The sequence below is a fragment of the Raphanus sativus genome, chromosome 5, assembly GCF_000801105.2.
Source record: "Raphanus sativus cultivar WK10039 chromosome 5, ASM80110v3, whole genome shotgun sequence".
Classification (NCBI taxonomy): domain Eukaryota; kingdom Viridiplantae; phylum Streptophyta; class Magnoliopsida; order Brassicales; family Brassicaceae; genus Raphanus; species Raphanus sativus.
The window spans coordinates 33048842-33066454 of record NC_079515.1 but is presented as its reverse complement, the minus strand read 5'-3'; the positions used below and the strand labels follow the sequence as shown (position 1 = coordinate 33066454).

Here is a 17613-nt window from a genome sequence, read left to right as displayed (position 1 = left end):
CAAGTGAATTAAAGAAGCCAAATATAAAAATACGACTTCCTAATTCCACCTTTTTATATCTTTTATATATGCCTCAATTTCTTGCACACACTTCCTCTGGTTCCACATCATCTTCTCTACATATCTATTCTCTTCATATTTAATCTTCTTCTTCTACACACACACGCAACCACATATATGTTTATGTACATGTGAAGTAGTACTGAGATCAATATCGTTATCAATGAATCTACCACCGGGATTCAGGTTTTTTCCGACGGACGAAGAACTCGTCGTCCACTTTCTCCAGCGCAAAGCCTCGCTCTTGCCTTGTCATCCTGACGTCATCCCCGACCTCGATATTTACCCTTACGATCCTTGGGACCTTCCCGGTATATACACTCACACATCTCTTTTCAGATATCATATATGTATCATGCATACGTTCACAACTGACTCTATGTATACGTGTAAGTATATGTATAGTTTGGCATATATAAGTGTGATGATCCAAATTACAGGATATAAATTGATTGTTGTCACCAACTTAGGTAGCCATTCTGTCTTTTAGTAGCAGTACACTTTTGTTGGGTAGCTCGTTTTAAGAATTGTTGTTGTTACCAAATCTTACCATACACACAAATACTAATAGTACCAATCTCTACCTATTAAATTTCCTTTTTATTCTCTTGGAAGGAATCCACTATTTGGTGAACCATCATTGATATTGCTTTCTTCATAGTCACATACATGTGCGCCGATATCAATCATTCGATCTCATGATACACATCATTTACAAATATTACACACACACCAAGTCATGTACGTAGATATATATTAAAAAAAATACCCATGACATTTTATCTTACACTAAATTATACTATTATATATCCATCAAACTTATGGATCAAAATCCAGACTAATCTGAGTTCGTGCTAAAAAATCGAAATGAACCATAATAGTTAACCATGCATAGTTTCTCACCATACCACAATATAATAAAGACTTTGGATAGTACAAAAAGATTCAAATATTTGGTCTAAAGTTTTTCTAGGTTCAAGATTATATGGTGGTGATGTGATTAACGCTAATCTTTTTACGTATAATCATAGGTAAAGCTTTGGGAGAAGGGAGGCAGTGGTACTTCTATAGTAGAAAGACGCAAGAAAGAGTGACAAGCAATGGGTATTGGGGATCAATGGGAATAGACGAGCCAATCTTCACAAGCTCCACACACAAGAAAGTTGGCATCAAAAAGTATTTTACTTTCTATCTTGGAGATTCTCAAACTAACTGGATCATGCAAGAATATTCCCTCCCAGATTCTTCTTCTTCCTCTAAGAGATCTTCAAAGAAATCAGGCCGTGGTTCTTCTAGTTCTAGCCACAAAACCGTAAATGCCCTTTCTGTTTCATAAGCCTAAAGTTGTCAAACCTAAAATTAATATATATAATTGACCTTTAGCGTGGCATGGATATCTTTGTGTGCAGGATTATAGCAAGTGGGCGATATGCAGAGTGTATGAACAAAATTGCAGTGAGGAAGAGGATGATGATGGGACAGAACTCTCATGTTTGGATGAAGTGTTTTTGTCTTTAGATGATCTTGACGAAGTAAGCTTACCGTGATAAAGACAAAAGCACCTAAAATGAAAAGGTTTAGTGGGTAATTATTTCTAAAACATTTATGTACCAAAAAGAAAATAGAAAAGGAGAATGAGAATGACATCATTCTTACAAGTTATATGTTGTAAGATTAGCAATCCCCAAATTTGCAAGCAAGAAGCAAATACAAAGGCAGAAGCTATAGTCTTGTTGTATTTTATTTTATTTTATTTTCTAATTCAATATATCTTTTTAATACTAGATTGGCTATGCTTTCTTATATGTGGAGAAATGAGCAAATAGTTCAATCATAACGCTAAAATTATCGATTATTATAGGTTTCCCAATATTACTTTAAATTTATATATATATATATATATATATATCTCGTCTTTTGCCTAAATATACCTATGGTTGGAAGGAAAATCAGATATACTAGCCTGGGATGAATTTACAGCCTACTTAACATCCTTTGATTTGAACAATAGGAGTATTAACTTAAATATATTTTTCTTGGTAGAAACGGATTAAAGTTTTGACTAACAAGATCCAAAACACTAAAACTTTTTTGTATAGGAAATGTAATGATTATGTTACCACTGGATGCATGCAAGTGAGGCTTAAAAAAATAAGACCCTCATGTTGGCGAATAATCATGGGAAAAGGCTAATAGTGTTTAAAAAGTTATAGAGACCAAACTGACTTTTCTTTTGAGCACATAGTAATAAAATTCTTTTTCTGATGAGTCAGTGCTAAGTTTTCAAAGACAATTAGATTTTGATCCGTGCTTCGAAAGCGCGGGTATTATTTTCACTTTTATAAAATATATTATTTGTTTGTAATTATTGAATTTATTTATTTTAATAAAATTTTCTTTATAATAAATTCGACACAGTCTCTGGTAAACTATGTATTTCTCTAGTTTTATTTTATTCGCTCTTTAATCAACATATTTATTTGGCTTGTTGTTAAAATAAATGATTATATACTTTGATCTCTGCACCTCCTCGGATGTATATTTTAAAAAATATGATGATATTTGTTTTTCATGTAATTATTAGGGTTTGGCAAATGAATCCGAGAAACAGAACTGATACCAATCCATAAATATAGTACCAAACCTGAACATAAATTGATTAAATATTCGAATTATTCAAAATTTTGTTAGTTAGAGAACCGAATTGGATCCGAACCGAAGTATTCGTGTACCTGAAATTATCTAAAAATAGATTTATATACTTATATATTAATTATTTTTATATTTAGCGTATATAAAACATCAAGAATGATACTTTAAATTGGTTTAAAATACTTGAAAATGTATATAGATAGTCAAAAACAAATATCTGAAATAGTTAAAGTATACTCAAATCACCAAAAATACTTAAAATAATTATTGATTTCATATCCAAAATTTTAAATCAAACCAATTGATATGTTAAGCTTAGGTATTCTGACATATGTTATTTAAATTTATAGGTAATATATTACTTTATTTATAGATTTTGAGAAATTTAAAATATATAGTGATTTAAAACTTTAAAAATAATTTAAATAGGTTATCCAAACTCAAACCCGCAAAGATCCGAATCAAACTCAAACAAAAATTTAGAAACATCTTAATAGGACTGAAATCTTTGACCTCGAAAACCCGAAACACAAACCGATCAGAACCAAACCCGTATGGATGTCTGAAAACCCATCCTTAGTGATTATTATATATCGTATAATTTTATCATATAATTAATCGTATTTTATATGTACCATCATATAAGTAATCATATAATTAATAGTATTTAATACGTATCATCATATAAATAATTACATATATTATATTTTAAAAACTTAATATGAAATATAAAAACCATAATTTGAGTTGGTATTTCAAATTGGGCTTTGTATTGTATTTTTCTTATATATATATTGACAACATTCTTTTATAATAGACTTAATAACTTAAGCCCATTATTTTTTCTGTTTAATACTACTATTTTTGTTTCTAAACAAAATTAATTTTTTTTAAAAGACTACAATCCATGTTTTCAAACACACCAATTTTTTTTAATACTCTTATCCAAGTAACCAAACAAAATGATTTTGTACTTGAGTTTTAATAAGATAGATTCAAAAAAGCTTACAATTTAAAAATACAAATTTATATTAAAAGCAAATTCTGTTGAAGTACATAATTTCTCAAGTGTGACATCTACATTTTATGTACGTGTGGCCTAAACCTGATCCGGTCGGGTAGTACGATTGGTGTTTTGTTGATTGTTTATAAGAGTTTGGCAATCAAGAGCCTTTTTCTCCAAGTTATAGCCTCTCTATCTATAGATATTTGATGGGGTTTAGTAGTTGTTTTTTGTTCCCGAGCCAAGCAACATTATCTTTCTACGTCTATTTTATATTTTTCAATTTTATTTTAATGGGTGCTTGCTTAACAAGCACTGACTCATGCATGATGCAAGCACCTTGCGCACATAAATAAATAATAAAATGCAATAAAAACTAGAGGAGGAAAGATTTTACGTTGAAAGAGGGTGATGGGATTTAAACCATTGTATAGTTTGGCTGTGGTGAGGTTCATAGTTTTGTTGTTTCTGGAATAACAATTTCATAACAATAAAACTAAATAATTCAGTGAAAAAATGTTAAATCTAATATATCAACATATGGGTTTCTAAAGTTCTAACCATTAAATGAATAAACATATGATGTTGGTTCTATGTGGCTCGAGCACAACTACTCGCATAGAATCTAATATATATCAACATATGAGTTTGGTTCTACATAAATAGTTGTGCTCGAGTCACCTAGAAGTAAAATCAAAACCATGGTTTAATTGGTTCTGCTTTGAATTCATCAATGGGATAAAACATTAGAAGATGCATTTGATTAGAAAAGAGTGCATATATCTGTATATATTCTATGGACTTGTATTATCTATCTTTCTTTGAATTTGTAACCAAAATGATATTTAGTTCTTTTATGAGAATCTGAAAAGTTTAATGGATGGGAAAGGAGTTCATATGAACAGAGTGTTACCTGCGGTTTAGGTTGAGGAAGCGGAAACCTTGTTCACAGAGTTTGCAAGACAGTATGGGCCTAATGGCTGGCATCATCACACCCTTCTGCGTCATCAGAGCAAATCTGAGTGAATACTGGCAGTCTCTTTCGATATATGTAATGCTGGAAAGCGTCATCTGGGAGAACTCTGTCCTGTGGTTTCATAAAGTCAGTTTGAGCTTCTTCTGTGGGTGTTGGGAGTCCATCGTCAGAAGGTGACCAGTCTTTCTCTGTCATCATAGTTTCAAGTCCAAGTCCAGCAGAAGGTGAAAAGCCTGGTTTCTGAGTTGATGTTTTGAGCTCAGCAGCAGCCATCGTGACAAGCTCATCCGAAGGTGACAACAAGCCTTGTTTCTGTGTCATCGTTTCAAGCTCATCAGAAGGTGACGAAGAGTCTTGAGTTTGGATCACTGTTTCAGGTCCTCCATCAGCAGAAAGCGAAGAGTCTAGTCTTGAGTCATGTGTTGTAGTACCGGTGCTGAGATTGGCTGTAGAGGTAGTAGATATGGGAGTGTGAACAGGTGGCTTGCTGGTGTTTGTAGAGAGAGGTGTTGTGGGAAGTAGTGAGATGATTCTGGGGTCCTGACCCATTTGGTAGCCAATGGGTCTTGGAGACCTGAATGGGTAATGTGTGGGATAGAGGTCAGGAACTTGTAGAGATCTCGGGTAAGTGTAGCTTGGAGGCAGGTATAAATGACCATATCTCGGACGCAGCTGATGGTGAGGAGGCGGATTCTGCATGATGATAATCACGTAAAGCGTCAATTGTTGTCTCAGATTACGTTTCTGCAACGAAAAAATTTGGGTTGAGATTTACTTACAACCCATTGAATACGTGGACCATGGTCAAATGGAAGTTGCCGGACTGGGAGGGGAGAAGCTAGTCCTTGTGAAGGTCTCGGTGTGAAGGTGAATGGTTCGGCAGTAGCTTTCAGAGTTGAAGGATTAGCAGCCTGTGAGAACACAAGCTAAACCAAATGAAGACCGTTTTTGAGATTCGTGAGAGACCTTGACAAAGAAAAGTGTACTGAAGCCAAACCTTTGGTGTCTCTAGTTTTGTGCAAGGACTATCTGCCAACATCTTCACTTTCCCACCTGAAGAAGTCTTAGACCGAGTGGTATCCTCCTGCGAAATCACAAGGCAAACACTTCAACGCGTGAGAACATGAGCCTAGTTATGGTAGTAAGACATTAGACATTTTCAACTTGATGCGGCTTTAGCTTCATCTTACTTGAAGTTTCTAACAGTCCTCAAAAGCCATATCAAATCACTAACGCCTAGCAACTCTAGTATCACAGACAAAGTAACGGAAACAATATAGAAGAAAGGATGTTTTACCTGGTTTCCTCCAGATAGGCTCCTAGGGCTGCTGCTATTCTTATGTTGACTCCGGACAAGTGAAGAACGTGGAGATCGTCCAAGAGAGCTCAATCTAGAAGGTGAATCTGAAGCTTTCTTCTCAGAGGCTGATGTGACCAGAACACCATCCATCAAGACTCCCTCATCGGAGCATGAAACCGGAAAGCGCTTACGACGAGGGATTGGATCAGACTTTGAGTACTTCTTGAGGAGTGACTTGGCATTGCTAACGCTGTAGTTCCTCTTAGGAGTCGCCGGACTCAAAAGAGACGACATTTTGTGTTGGAAACGTCTCTGCCGGATCATATCCATCGGCCACGTCTGGTTGCTTTGGGGACTCTGCTCCTCCTCCACCACCTCGTTGTACACAAATGACTCGTCTTTCTCCATTTTAGGTCCCTACGTTGTAGAGAATACAAGATTGCTTGAAGCACAAGAAACTTAATTTTTTTCCGTCAAAATCACCAGAAGGTTTGCAATTAAACAACAAAATCACCAGAAAAAAAAAAAGAAATCCTTACTTGTTCTCTGTTTCTCCCCTGTTGCTAAAAGCTTTCCGAGAAAGTTCAACAAATCTCTGAAGAATGTAAAACGCAATCCATTTCAACTCGAGAATCAAAAGCATAAGAACAAAAAGCCACGTGGATATAAGATCGTTACTTGTTTTCTCCCCACAGTCGCTGAAGCTTTCCGAGAAATTTTTTAACAAATCTGAAGAATGTAAAAAACGCAAATCCATTCAAATCGGGGAAACAAACAAATCACGAGAATCAAAAAGCAACAAGGTCAAAACTTCTGTGAATGAAGAGCATCGTTTCAGTTAAGAAACAACATTTTCCCGCCAAAATTGGCGATGAAGATTCACGAGACTACGCAAACTTTCCAGGAAAGTTTTTACCGAAGTTCATCACAGCTTTAAGAAATCGAACGCGAGAACGAAATAGGAAGAAGAATAACAACCATCGGATCGCAGATTCAAAATCGAGGTGTAGAAAGAAGAATCGGCGACGGAGAAAAGCGCAATCGATCGAATCACAGAATGAGAAAAGATCTAAATCTCGGAAAATGGAAAAGGAATCGAGAATCGCATACCTTAGAGAAAACGAGTAAGCTAACTAGTGCTCCTCTGTTTCTATAGCAGAGCGAAGCTCTCTCTCGCTCCAGAGAAGAGGGAAAGTTTCTGATTCGAAAAGACGAACGAATGTGGTTAACGTCTGTGTATATATACACCTACCGGTAAAGATAACGGCGGTAAACGTTCCGTGGGTCCATTTGACGGAGAGTGTCTAACCCTTTCCACAGAACCGGTCAAATTGAAATAAACCGAAAACGACTTCACAGTTCAACCCAATAAGCTCCGGTTTAAGTGGCATTCTTACTATTATTCAGTGAACAATTATTAGAAATGTATTTTAAAAAAACATTCAGAAGATACATTCAAATATTTTCATTTAAAGTTTTTGGTAAAATCTAATCTATTAAAACTGAAGTACATTTGAAAATTAACCATTAATTTATCTTAATAATTACTCTTCATGCCATTGAGATTAACATTATCTCTAACCTTTAATAATCATTAATAGGCCTTCACGTTATTTAAGCCCACAATATCGCATTACCTTTTTGAATTTAACTTTGCATTTATATGGATTATTACATAACTTGCATTAAATACACTATTGTTAGGGTTTTCTTTAATGGTAATTATGTGATTAATTTGTCATCGTTGATTCTTCATTGATGAAGCTTTTGATTCAGGCCACATATCTTCATCGATATACATATCTTAATCTTTCGAAAAATATAAAGAAAATGTAGAAAACATTTTACCAAAAAAAAAGAACGTAGAAAACATCCACTTCTACGAGTGTTTCAGAAATGAGTCCCAACAAACAATATTGTTTGTTGACGTTATTTTACCAGATTTAGTTTAATGTATCAATACTATTAAAGTTGAAGTATGCCCCATTGATATTAGTTGTGTCCATTTTTAAAATTTTATAACTACATCTAAAATATAACTGCATAACATTAATATTAACTAATTATAACTGCATCTAAAAAGTGTAACCACCTTGATTTTTTTTAAAAGAAAACGTAATCACCTCTAATCAAATATTTAATGTCAGGAAAAGTGATCATAATCGAACAGATTAATATATTATTTTATTTTGAAAGTGATACAAACGTAACCACATTCAAATATTTTATGCCCTTTAACAATTAACGTACCATATACTGCCCTTTGAAAAGTGATCAAACGTAACTACATTCAAATATTTTCTTCATGTTTTACTAATGTATAACTATACATTAGTATATTATTTTATTTTTATTTGTCATACACCATTTTCTAATATATTGAAAATTTTATAAATAAAAATTTAAAATAATCTCTTATATGTATGTGGTACAAATGTATAATCATACAACTTGACATATTTAACATAGTAACCAAAAATTATATTAAACTAATATTAAATACAAATATGATTACAAAAAATAACACACATATAAAAATTAAATTTCTCAAAAAGGTAAAACACAGAATATACTGAATTTTCAAATTAAAACAAATATATTTCTTAAAAAAATAAAACAAAAATATAATTGTCCTTTTAAGGACGGATCATAAGTTTGGTCCAACTATTTGACAAATCGATTTGAGGATGCGGGTTATAAATATTTTATGCGGGTGAATGTGGGTTGGTAGATTTTGGATCGCGGCTACCCGTCGACCCACAAAGTATTTAAAAAATAAAAGTAAAAAATTAAATATTTTTTAAAAATATAGGAATTTAAAAATAATAATTTAAAATTTAACTCATGTATAAGTTTTTAATATAAAGATATTTTTTATAATAATAAATAATTATTTTTAAAATATATATAACCCGCGGATAACCACAAAATTAAGAGAGCGGGTGCAAGTACAAAATTATTTGTTTGCAGGTTGTGCAGGTTATATTTTAACCAAAACAAAATTGAAAATCCGCGGGTTGGCAGATCAGCGGGGTGAGTTCGACCCGCAACCCAGCCTTAACCATGCACATACCAGATTAATTTTTAAATTGTTATTATTTAATAAAATATATTTTGATTAAATTTATACACAAATATGATTACAAAACACACAAATATAATCAGAAAGAAAAAACAATAAATAAAAATTAAAAGAAAAAATTACCCGCCCTTTTAAGGGCGGGTGAAAATCTAGTAAATTGATTTAAAATACATAAAAATTAAATAATTTATATAATTAATTTATTCTATTTAATAATAGTATTAAAATTAATTATGTTCATGTCTAAAGATTAAATTTATATTTAAAGATATATTTATAATTTAAATATTTTAAATTATGAAGAAAAAATTTCACATTTAATTTAAAATATAAATTAGCATATTTAATTAAATCTGATTCATTATTTTCAATAACAAAAATAAAAAATGTATCTATTGATTTGGAAATAAACAAATTATATATCATAGTTTATTTTATATGACTTTAAACATAAATAATTTATTGCTACCAATTAAATGCATTACTGTGAATATATCATAGCTTTATCAGCCTTGCCAATCAAAACCTAACAAGAAAACAATAAGATTTTTTTGAGAAAAAGAAAACAATAAGAATTAAGAACACTTTGTACTACATTGCAACATTCCAAATTAATAATGAAAACTTGGGTTCGAGCCATCGACTAGATGGTAGAGTCAAGACCATACAAAAACACCAGACCCATGAATATACAAACGACCAAAGAGACAAAGGTAAACTATACATATTGCATAAAGCTTTACACAGATTCTTTAGCTTTTTTGCTGATGAGCTATCCCTCTCACACAAACTCAGCAGTAGAGAAAGCTTTCAAGTCCCATCAACGGAGTGTCTGTTTCATGCTGCCATTAAGCAGAGACATTAGCCCACCGCCATGAACTCTCTCCTCCGGAATCATAAAGTCAAAGATGTTCCTCCCGTTGCTGCTCCTACTGTTGTTGTTTGTTTCCCTTTCTGGCTCCTCAGCGTCTGTGAAGCTTAAAGATTTCATCGATGGAGGCACAAGAACCTGCATTGGTATCATCACCTTCTGTCTTTTCTCGTGATGATACTGCATCTGGTTTGAACGATCAATGGAGTCCGTGCAGTCAGACACCACACTGACTCCAGACTGAGAATGATCAGTTGTAGTAGTAGTAGTAGTTTGGGAAGAGGTAGAGACAAGGCCACGGAAAAGTCCAGGACCAATCAAACCAATCTGGCTTCCACCTTTCTCCTGAGCCATACTGTTATGCGCAGCGCATAAACCACTCTTCCCTCTAGCAAACTTCTCGCATTTCCACTCTCCTCCCCAAGAACACCGTTTACCTCCACCATGCGCCTTGCAGAAGTCAGTGCTACCTTGCGCACTCTTCTCACACCCAATAGACTTGCACCGTTTCCCACCACCATGCTTCACACAACAATCAGTCCTCCCACGAGCGCTCTTCGTACACCCTGCCACAACACATCTCTTCCCACCACCATGAGCTACGCAGAAACTCGTCCCACCATGCACACTCTTAGGACAGATCCCACCTCCATCAAACATACAACGTTTCCCTCCACCGTGAGCTTTACAGAGCGGAGTACTACCTTCCGCTCCTTTAGTACATCCCGCAAATATGCAGCGTTTCCCACCGCCGTGAGCTTTGCAGTAGTTTGTACTCCCTTGAGCACCTTTTGTACACTCTAACGCCTGACAACGCCTCCCACCACCATGTGAAATACAAAGCCCAGCTTGTCCCTCAGCACTTCTTGTACACCCTTCGATCCTACACCTTTTACCACCACCGTGTTTGATGCAGAGCCCTGATTTGCCACGTGCGGCTTTACCGCACCCCTCAGGGAACCCACAGCGTCTTCCACCGCCGTGAGATATACAGAAGTCTGTTTTCCCTTCAGCGCTCTTCGTGCATCCCAAGTGCTGGCATCTCTTTCCTCCGCCGTGAGCTTTGCAGAAAGTGGTTTTGCTCTCAGCGCCTTTGTTGCAGCCTGGCTTTTGACATCTCTGCCCACCTCCGTGGCCAATGCAGAGCCCCGATGCTCCTCTAGCTCCCTTGGTACATCCCATGAACTTGCACTTCTTAGGGTTGGTCGTCCTGTGCTGAGAAGATGTTGTTGCAGATACCGTCCTGTCGGAGAAAGAAACGCCTAAAGAGAACTCTGACTCGTTATGGCTCAGCTGTGGACTATACTCTTGCATTCTTGAAGGTTTTTGAACGCTTGGAGAGAAAAGAAGCGATGGCATATAGCCACCTGATCGCTTAGCAGAGGTAGAACCCTCATCGGCTTGGGAGACATCAGTCTCTGTATATGTCAACAACGAACAATCAAGGCCGCTGAAAGTGTCCATGTTGGTGACAGCGGGAGGACCGAGCTGCAGAATCGAGTTACCTCCTGATGAGAGTTCTTGAAAAGTCCCAGAAGAAGCTGAGACTTTGTTGACACTGTAATAGTAAGAGGGCGGTGTTGGACCTAAGCCGAGAACCAGTCCGCAACCACCATCAGGACAGCTAGAAACATCAGAACAGAGCTTATGGTTGTAGCTGTGAGTGCTTCCAAGGCATTTCAAGCTGAGAGCAGTGTCACCGAAACTGTCGAGCTTTGCAATACCGTTGGCAAGAGAAAAGTGAAGGCCACTCTCGTTCAAATCCATATGAAGAAGACGGAAGGAAACAGAATACGCTTAGTACTTATACGAACACCTCTTGTAAGCTATAATCATAAAAGCAACTTGAGATATAAACATCTCCCACCACTGACAAACCCCCACGTGTCTGCTCTGTCCATCTTCGAGAGTGAGCAAGAGCAAGAACACCTTTCTGCAGTAGTCACAAAAGAATCTCACTCAGTAAAAAAGCTACAGTGACATGAGACTAATAATCAAAAACGCATTAAGAGTCAACAGTGAAAAACAAATTGCAGTTTAGGGGAGTTAAAGATTCAAAGTACAAACAAATAATTGGTTAGAACTGTGCTTGAAAAGGACTAAGCACCAAACAAGGGTGACTTATGGTTACAACGTTTTGTGGCCTTGGGTAAAAGTGAAACTTGATGGTACATATATATATATCCCTTGTAAGCATAAATGAAGGAGGAAAGGATAAGATAAGATTGGTTTAGAGAATAGTAGTACAAAAGTAAAATTCTTTTAATTATTGTCACACACCAAAACAACTAGAGAGAAAAATTCTGAATTGTTTGAGAGATCATTTAAGACTTTGATAAGTTGCATCATAACTTCCAAAGTCAAACCTTTTTTTGGTAAGTGATAACAACAATGTCTCAGGACTTTTCACTATAAGTATGAAGACCCAAAGACAAAAAAAAAAGATCAAAGACCACCATAAAATAACCAAAAGATTCTGAATTTACGTTTTACTAGTTCTTAATTTGGCTGAAGAAGATCTAAATTCACAATAAAGTATAGAACTTTATGCAACAGAAGACAACACAGTTCAATCATACTCCATAAATTTAACAACTTGAAGGTGAAAGAACAAAGCCTCAAAAGAGTATTGAGAGTTGAGACAATTACAGAAACTAGCTGAAGATATGCAAAATCCAGAACAGGTAATAAAATAACAAAACAAGGCATGCATTCATTTATTTACTCAAGTGATATGTAATAAAAAAAACTAAAATTTTACTACAAGGAGAAATGAGAAACCTGATGGATCTGAAAGACGGAGAGGGAGAAGTTATGTGAGCAAAGAAACCCCTTGGAAACTGAGAATCTCCTCGTCTCAAAATCTAGGTAAGAAGACAGAGGAGGAGACACAAAAGAGAGTGAGCAACACAGGTGTCGAAATATTATCGGGCTACACAGAAAGAAAGAGAGGAGAGATATTATTTTATGAGAGAGAGCGAGCGTGGACGCTTCGGGTTCTTCTCGTTTATAAACGGCGAGTAAGAGAGAATCCATGGGAATTACCTAAAACACCTTCTTTCTCAGTCTGTTGTAACGGTTCTGATTGGATGCGACAGTGCTCTATTTTGGGAAATCCATTAAATTTGCTTTTCGATGAAAACGACGCCGTCTTTTAGCGAAAAGTCGTGTATGCCCCTTGTTTTCTTCTTCTGTTTATTCGAGTGGTAGTGGTGATGTTGCGACAAGTCACTTCTGATAACAAAGAACCGAACACCGTCTTAACCGGTCAAAACTGATTCCTTACCAATTTCGTATGATGTCATCAAAAGTTAAACATAGTTGATGATGATATATCAGCTGATCCGAGTATTACCAACTTAATGATGTTTTATTATTTGTTGTTAGTGTATGCGTCGATATTCTTATAAACGAGACAGAAATAACAATATTTTACTCCAGGAATATGGAGTAAAATATAGAATTAGCTGGCATCATGTAACCTAGTATTATTAAATTTTTTGAATTAGATCCCACTATCCAAATGCTAAGCACTTGTGGCGTAAAGCTTATATGAAATAATTGATTTATGATTCTCTTTTTATTTTATACTTGTACTTATATCTAGATCTATATGTTAGAATAGGGATAAACACTGATTATAATTTGTGTCTATATATTTTTTAGACAACAAGCACGAACTCACACACGAGAAGGAAATATTTATAGTTTTGGTTACATGTTTTAATCCGAAGATGTAATTGATTTATGGGAGGAAAATGTAAGATGTGCGCCTGTGAGAGGACAAGTATGCACAATTTATTTTATTTATATAAATTTATGGTCCATTTTTAATATCATTTGTTGTCGTGGTGTAATGAGAAGTAGCAACGGCCCTCATCATACAGAAGAAGACTATTTTAATTGTGAAATTTGATTTTTATGTTGTTCCAAGAGGCAATTCCTATTACGTCAGCCAATGGGTTCCTTGCATAGTGGAAGAATCTATCATATTATTCTAATTATGCTTAGTAATATTCCCTCAATTTCTGAATAATTGTTGTTTTGACATTTTTCACATATATCAAAAAAATAGCCGAAATATATGTAAATTGTTATTAACTACACTTCTCAGATTAATAGTATTTGAGATAAATAAAATTGTTTATAAAAATAGTGCAGATTATGATTAATTTTCAACTAAAATAAATATAATTTACATTAAATTGTAAAATGACATTTTCTGTGTAAAAAGAAAAAATGTTAGAATATGAAACAAAAGAAAAAAAGAGTATATTAGAAGAAAAGTACAATAAGAAAAGAAATAAATGAAAGGAATCTTATTAGTATTTTATTATTGAGTCGACGATTCCGTCAGCGACTCGGCCTTGTCCTCATCTCTCCACGCAAACTTGCTGACGTCCACAATATTTTATACTACCTTCTTTTACTTTATACTATAAAATCTTGGCGAAAATGTGTATGTGGAAACACGAAAGCATTGTTGCATTATTTTTAGACAAGGTTTTAGGTTCTGACTTCATGTATAGAGTTTAGGAAGTTGGTTCGCATGGCATAAAATAAAGTTTACTTACTACTGCTGTGAAATCACCTGGATCCTCAACGGACTTTACAGAATTTGATTTTATTGAAAATAAACAACAATAGGCCCAAGTCCAGCCCAGGTCCTCTTACCTTCTTTCCAAAAACTCTTCAAAGAAGAGAACCCTGAACTCAACTCAAGAGTCAAGACACACAAGTTGTTTAGTGGAGTGTTCTGTTTCCATGAAAAAACAGACACCTAAACCCTGAAGACTAAAATAGAAACAACATAACAGTCTTAAAGTCCGGCCCAAGTCTAGCCTATGTTGAGCCCAAACCCTCTTCGTGGAAGCTCAAAAACTCAAAGAGTAGTGTGGAAGTGGAGTGTTCTCACTGTTCTGCTTCTCCATGGAAATAAGAAACCTAAAGCATGGAGAGACTAAAATAGAAACAACATGTATACTTTTAGTTTCTTTAACCTCAAAATTCTCAAAAGTTGTACAGTTTGGGAAAAATCTAACATGGACCAAAAGCTTGTTTTCTTTATATATTAAAAAAAACATTTTTAAATATGCTTCAATTGTAAGGAATCGATGTGTAGTAGAGTAATATAAAGCACATCTTTACAATTAGAAGTCTCTTTAAACTATCTCTAACCAACCATAAAACCCCTCTCTCTCTGCCCAAACTCGCACATCAAGATCCCACAAGCCCTTTGTACCGAGCGTGTGACATTATGAACGTGAACAAGATTACACAAATTGCTCCCGTCAGGATCACGACCTGCAAAGACAACGAGGCTTTTTAATTTTTTTTACTTCTTTTATCAATAAAAATCTAGATATATGTGGTTTCATTACATATTTGAACATGTATCCATGGTTATCATTCCATGTGTATGGAATGTTCATCCCGAAGATCCCAGCGACAAGAGAGTAAAATGCTGAGCAAACGGTTCCAGAGCTTAACACAAGCTCCAACTGCAAAATATTTTGAAGATGATCAAGAAGAGAAATGAAGATGATAAAAAAAAGAAACACTTCGATCTTCTACATTCACTTACCTGGATCAGCTGATTACGATGATTGTCTAGCTGCAAAAACAAAAATCAATGATTTAAGATGTTAACGAAAAAAAATTCAGATTAGAGGATTCGTTTTTGGGGTTTACCTGGATGTTAATGTAATCCTCTGTGTCATCGATGTACTCACGTAGCTGCATCCACACAAAAAGGAGAGTTAGAAGAACAGTTTTTAAGAACTAAGAAAAAAAACACAAGAAGAAACAAGAACATAACTGTTGTCAATCTGTTCAAAGTGCTGTCGATTTGCATGAAGTATGCCTGTAAAAAAGATATCGAAAACATTAGACTTTCACAAGATAGGTAAGATAAAGATAAGAGACTGCTACTTTGTGTTAGTTAAGAAGCAAACCTCGAGCAACATTTCAAGTTCTTCAACATCATTTTCATCCCCACGAGCTGTGGCTAGACTCGCTCTGCTTGCTCTTGAAATCTTGGAACCTATCGTCGGGGAAGTAAGATAGCAGTTTGGACTACTAGACGCTGAGGAAGCACTAGAGAGTTTCCTTGAAAGGTAAAGTTCCGCCATGTCATCGTCATCATCCAGCAACTGTTCGAGCTCATCTCTTACCTACAAAAAAGGCCATGAAGTTTCTTAATTATTATTTATTTTATATTACAAACTTTTAAGAGATAACACTGCCTCACCTTTTGAACTCGAGCTGTCAACCGAGTCATGGCACTCTTCAACTTCCGAACTCTATCCAAGTTACGGCTACTAATCTACAAGATTAATTTTATTTTTTAAAAAACACAGTTAAAAATTGGATCAATAATAAACGTTGAGTGAGTGTGCTTTACCTTAGAGGTAAGCTCATCCAAAGCAGGATAAGCAGCTGTTTCTAACTCTGTTGTCCTTGCAGCTAAGAAGCTACAGATTGCTTCCAAGAAAACTTCCAGCGCTCGAAACTCAAAAGGGGAATCTATAATGTAACAAGAATGACATTTCAATAAACCAAAAAAAAAATTAAAAAAAAATTCAAGTGTTTGAGAAGCTAAAGAGTCTGTGGGTGAATATGAATAGTACCATCTTCTTCACCAGCATCAGCGTCATTATGTGCAGCAGAGCTCTCTTTCCCATCTCCTTGACCAAGCTGTGCTTCGTTTCCAACAGGTAAGCGTCTTTCAAGCTCCTTGAGAACCGGAATAACATTCTCATCTGATGGATCCCTAAGCAAAACCTGTTATTAATACAAAAGATGAGATAAGAAGGTTTATCTTCATTCACAAATCATCGTGCAAGAAACCTAATTTAGGGAATGCTAAACCCTAACTCTCTTACCAAAAATCAAACCCTAATTCTATCTGGAATCTGTCAAAGCTAAGTGAATGATCTATCAAAAACTACTCCAAAAACCCTAGAAATCTAAGTGACTATATAAAGATAAAAACTAACCTCATCGGAAGTGATAATCGCCTTGATATGCTGCATACACACAAACAAATCAAACTTGGAAACAAAGCAAAGCCAAAATTAGATAGAAATTTAAACAAATCCTAACCTCCAGATTCAACACAATGGCTCTCTCACGGCCAAGAATAGTAGACGGGTAAGAGAGATTCGGGTCGAGAATCCGGAGATCACGCGCGTGGATCTGAACACGGTGCATGATAGCATACTTATCGACATCGAGCGTCTCACTCTCCCCCGTCTCGACTATGCTAACCCAACTCCTAGACGATTGAAGCTTCGTCTTCTTCCCCTGCAGAGGATCCGCCGCCGCGAAGAACACGTTCCCGTTGTTATTAAACGCCATGTCTGAAAACAATTCCTCACCGTCGCCGTCTCAAGATTCGGAAAAGGGAAGAACCGTCCTCCTCTTTGCTGCTCCTTTTTCATTAAAAAAAAAAAGATATTCGCAAATCTTTTTCCTTACGGATCTCCTTTTTAGTTTTGTTTTGCCCGGAGAGATTTTTAACAGTTTCAGACAAAAAAGGAAACGTGAACTTCTGTTCTGTTACAGAGGTTAAATGTATTTTTGAATCAAACCGGAGATAACCGAATTAAACCGGTTATGATGATCATGATTTTTGGTTGGTCTATGCATTTTTTTAAACAATCGTAAA

At 35.4% G+C, this 17613-nt stretch overlaps 4 protein-coding genes across 5 annotated transcripts; 1 reads left to right on the top strand and 3 right to left on the bottom strand.

Annotated features, from left to right (window-relative positions):
* Positions 1–1842, top strand: LOC108859924 (NAC domain-containing protein 104). Its single transcript, XM_018633823.2, has 3 exons — positions 1–371; positions 1092–1372; positions 1470–1842. Exons 1-3 carry the CDS (start codon positions 224–226, stop codon positions 1605–1607), a joined length of 567 nt encoding a protein of 188 aa, XP_018489325.1. The 5' UTR covers positions 1–223; the 3' UTR covers positions 1608–1842.
* A 2599-nt stretch (positions 1843–4441) lies between these two features.
* LOC108860628 (uncharacterized) lies at positions 4442–7190 on the bottom strand. The gene is made up of 7 exons (XM_018634493.2): positions 7102–7190; positions 6670–6720; positions 6531–6586; positions 5989–6408; positions 5689–5775; positions 5471–5602; positions 4442–5384 (listed from the first exon to the last, which is right to left on the bottom strand). The coding sequence occupies exons 4-7, from the start codon at positions 6397–6399 to the stop codon at positions 4689–4691; spliced, it is 1326 nt and encodes a 441-aa protein (XP_018489995.1). The 5' UTR covers positions 6400–6408; positions 6531–6586; positions 6670–6720; positions 7102–7190; the 3' UTR covers positions 4442–4688.
* Positions 7191–9658: 2468 nt separating this feature from the next.
* On the bottom strand, positions 9659–12928 carry LOC108862994 (uncharacterized). Its single transcript, XM_018637279.2, has 2 exons — positions 12726–12928; positions 9659–11877 (listed from the first exon to the last, which is right to left on the bottom strand). The coding sequence occupies exon 2, from the start codon at positions 11709–11711 to the stop codon at positions 9894–9896; it is 1818 nt and encodes a 605-aa protein (XP_018492781.1). The 5' UTR covers positions 11712–11877; positions 12726–12928; the 3' UTR covers positions 9659–9893.
* Positions 12929–14987: 2059 nt separating this feature from the next.
* Positions 14988–17477, bottom strand: LOC108856924 (magnesium transporter MRS2-2-like). Of its 2 annotated transcripts, XM_018630828.2 has the most exons (11): positions 17049–17477; positions 16943–16972; positions 16574–16727; positions 16348–16469; positions 16195–16269; positions 15899–16117; positions 15763–15807; positions 15636–15680; positions 15529–15558; positions 15326–15445; positions 14988–15248 (listed from the first exon to the last, which is right to left on the bottom strand). In XM_018630828.2, the coding sequence occupies exons 1-11, from the start codon at positions 17301–17303 to the stop codon at positions 15162–15164; spliced, it is 1182 nt and encodes a 393-aa protein (XP_018486330.2). In that variant the 5' UTR covers positions 17304–17477; the 3' UTR covers positions 14988–15161. The 2 variants fall into 2 exon arrangements, 1 of the variants encoding a protein (XP_018486330.2); XR_008934511.1 differs by lacking the exon at positions 14988–15248 and having other exon boundaries at positions 15374–15445; positions 15636–15683; positions 15765–15807.
* Positions 17478–17613: the final 136 nt, after the last annotated feature.

Coding starts and splice junctions, on each gene's coding strand:
- LOC108859924 (XM_018633823.2), top strand. CDS start 224: ATGAATCTACCACCGGGATTCAGGTTTTTTCCGACGGACGAAGAACTC. Junction 372..1,091: donor CGATCCTTGGGACCTTCCCG/GTATATACACTC, acceptor GTATAATCATAG/GTAAAGCTTTGGGAGAAGGG. Junction 1,373..1,469: donor CTAGTTCTAGCCACAAAACC/GTAAATGCCCTT, acceptor CTTTGTGTGCAG/GATTATAGCAAGTGGGCGAT.
- LOC108860628 (XM_018634493.2), bottom strand. CDS start 6,399: ATGGAGAAAGACGAGTCATTTGTGTACAACGAGGTGGTGGAGGAGGAG. Junction 5,776..5,988: donor GCCTATCTGGAGGAAACCAG/GTAAAACATCCT, acceptor GTGATTTCGCAG/GAGGATACCACTCGGTCTAA. Junction 5,385..5,470: donor GTCCACGTATTCAATGGGTT/GTAAGTAAATCT, acceptor ATCATCATGCAG/AATCCGCCTCCTCACCATCA.
- LOC108862994 (XM_018637279.2), bottom strand. CDS start 11,711: ATGGATTTGAACGAGAGTGGCCTTCACTTTTCTCTTGCCAACGGTATT.
- LOC108856924 (XM_018630828.2), bottom strand. CDS start 17,303: ATGGCGTTTAATAACAACGGGAACGTGTTCTTCGCGGCGGCGGATCCT. Junction 16,470..16,573: donor TGATGCTGGTGAAGAAGATG/GTACTATTCATA, acceptor GTTACATTATAG/ATTCCCCTTTTGAGTTTCGA. Junction 15,446..15,528: donor ATCGTAATCAGCTGATCCAG/GTAAGTGAATGT, acceptor AATATTTTGCAG/TTGGAGCTTGTGTTAAGCTC.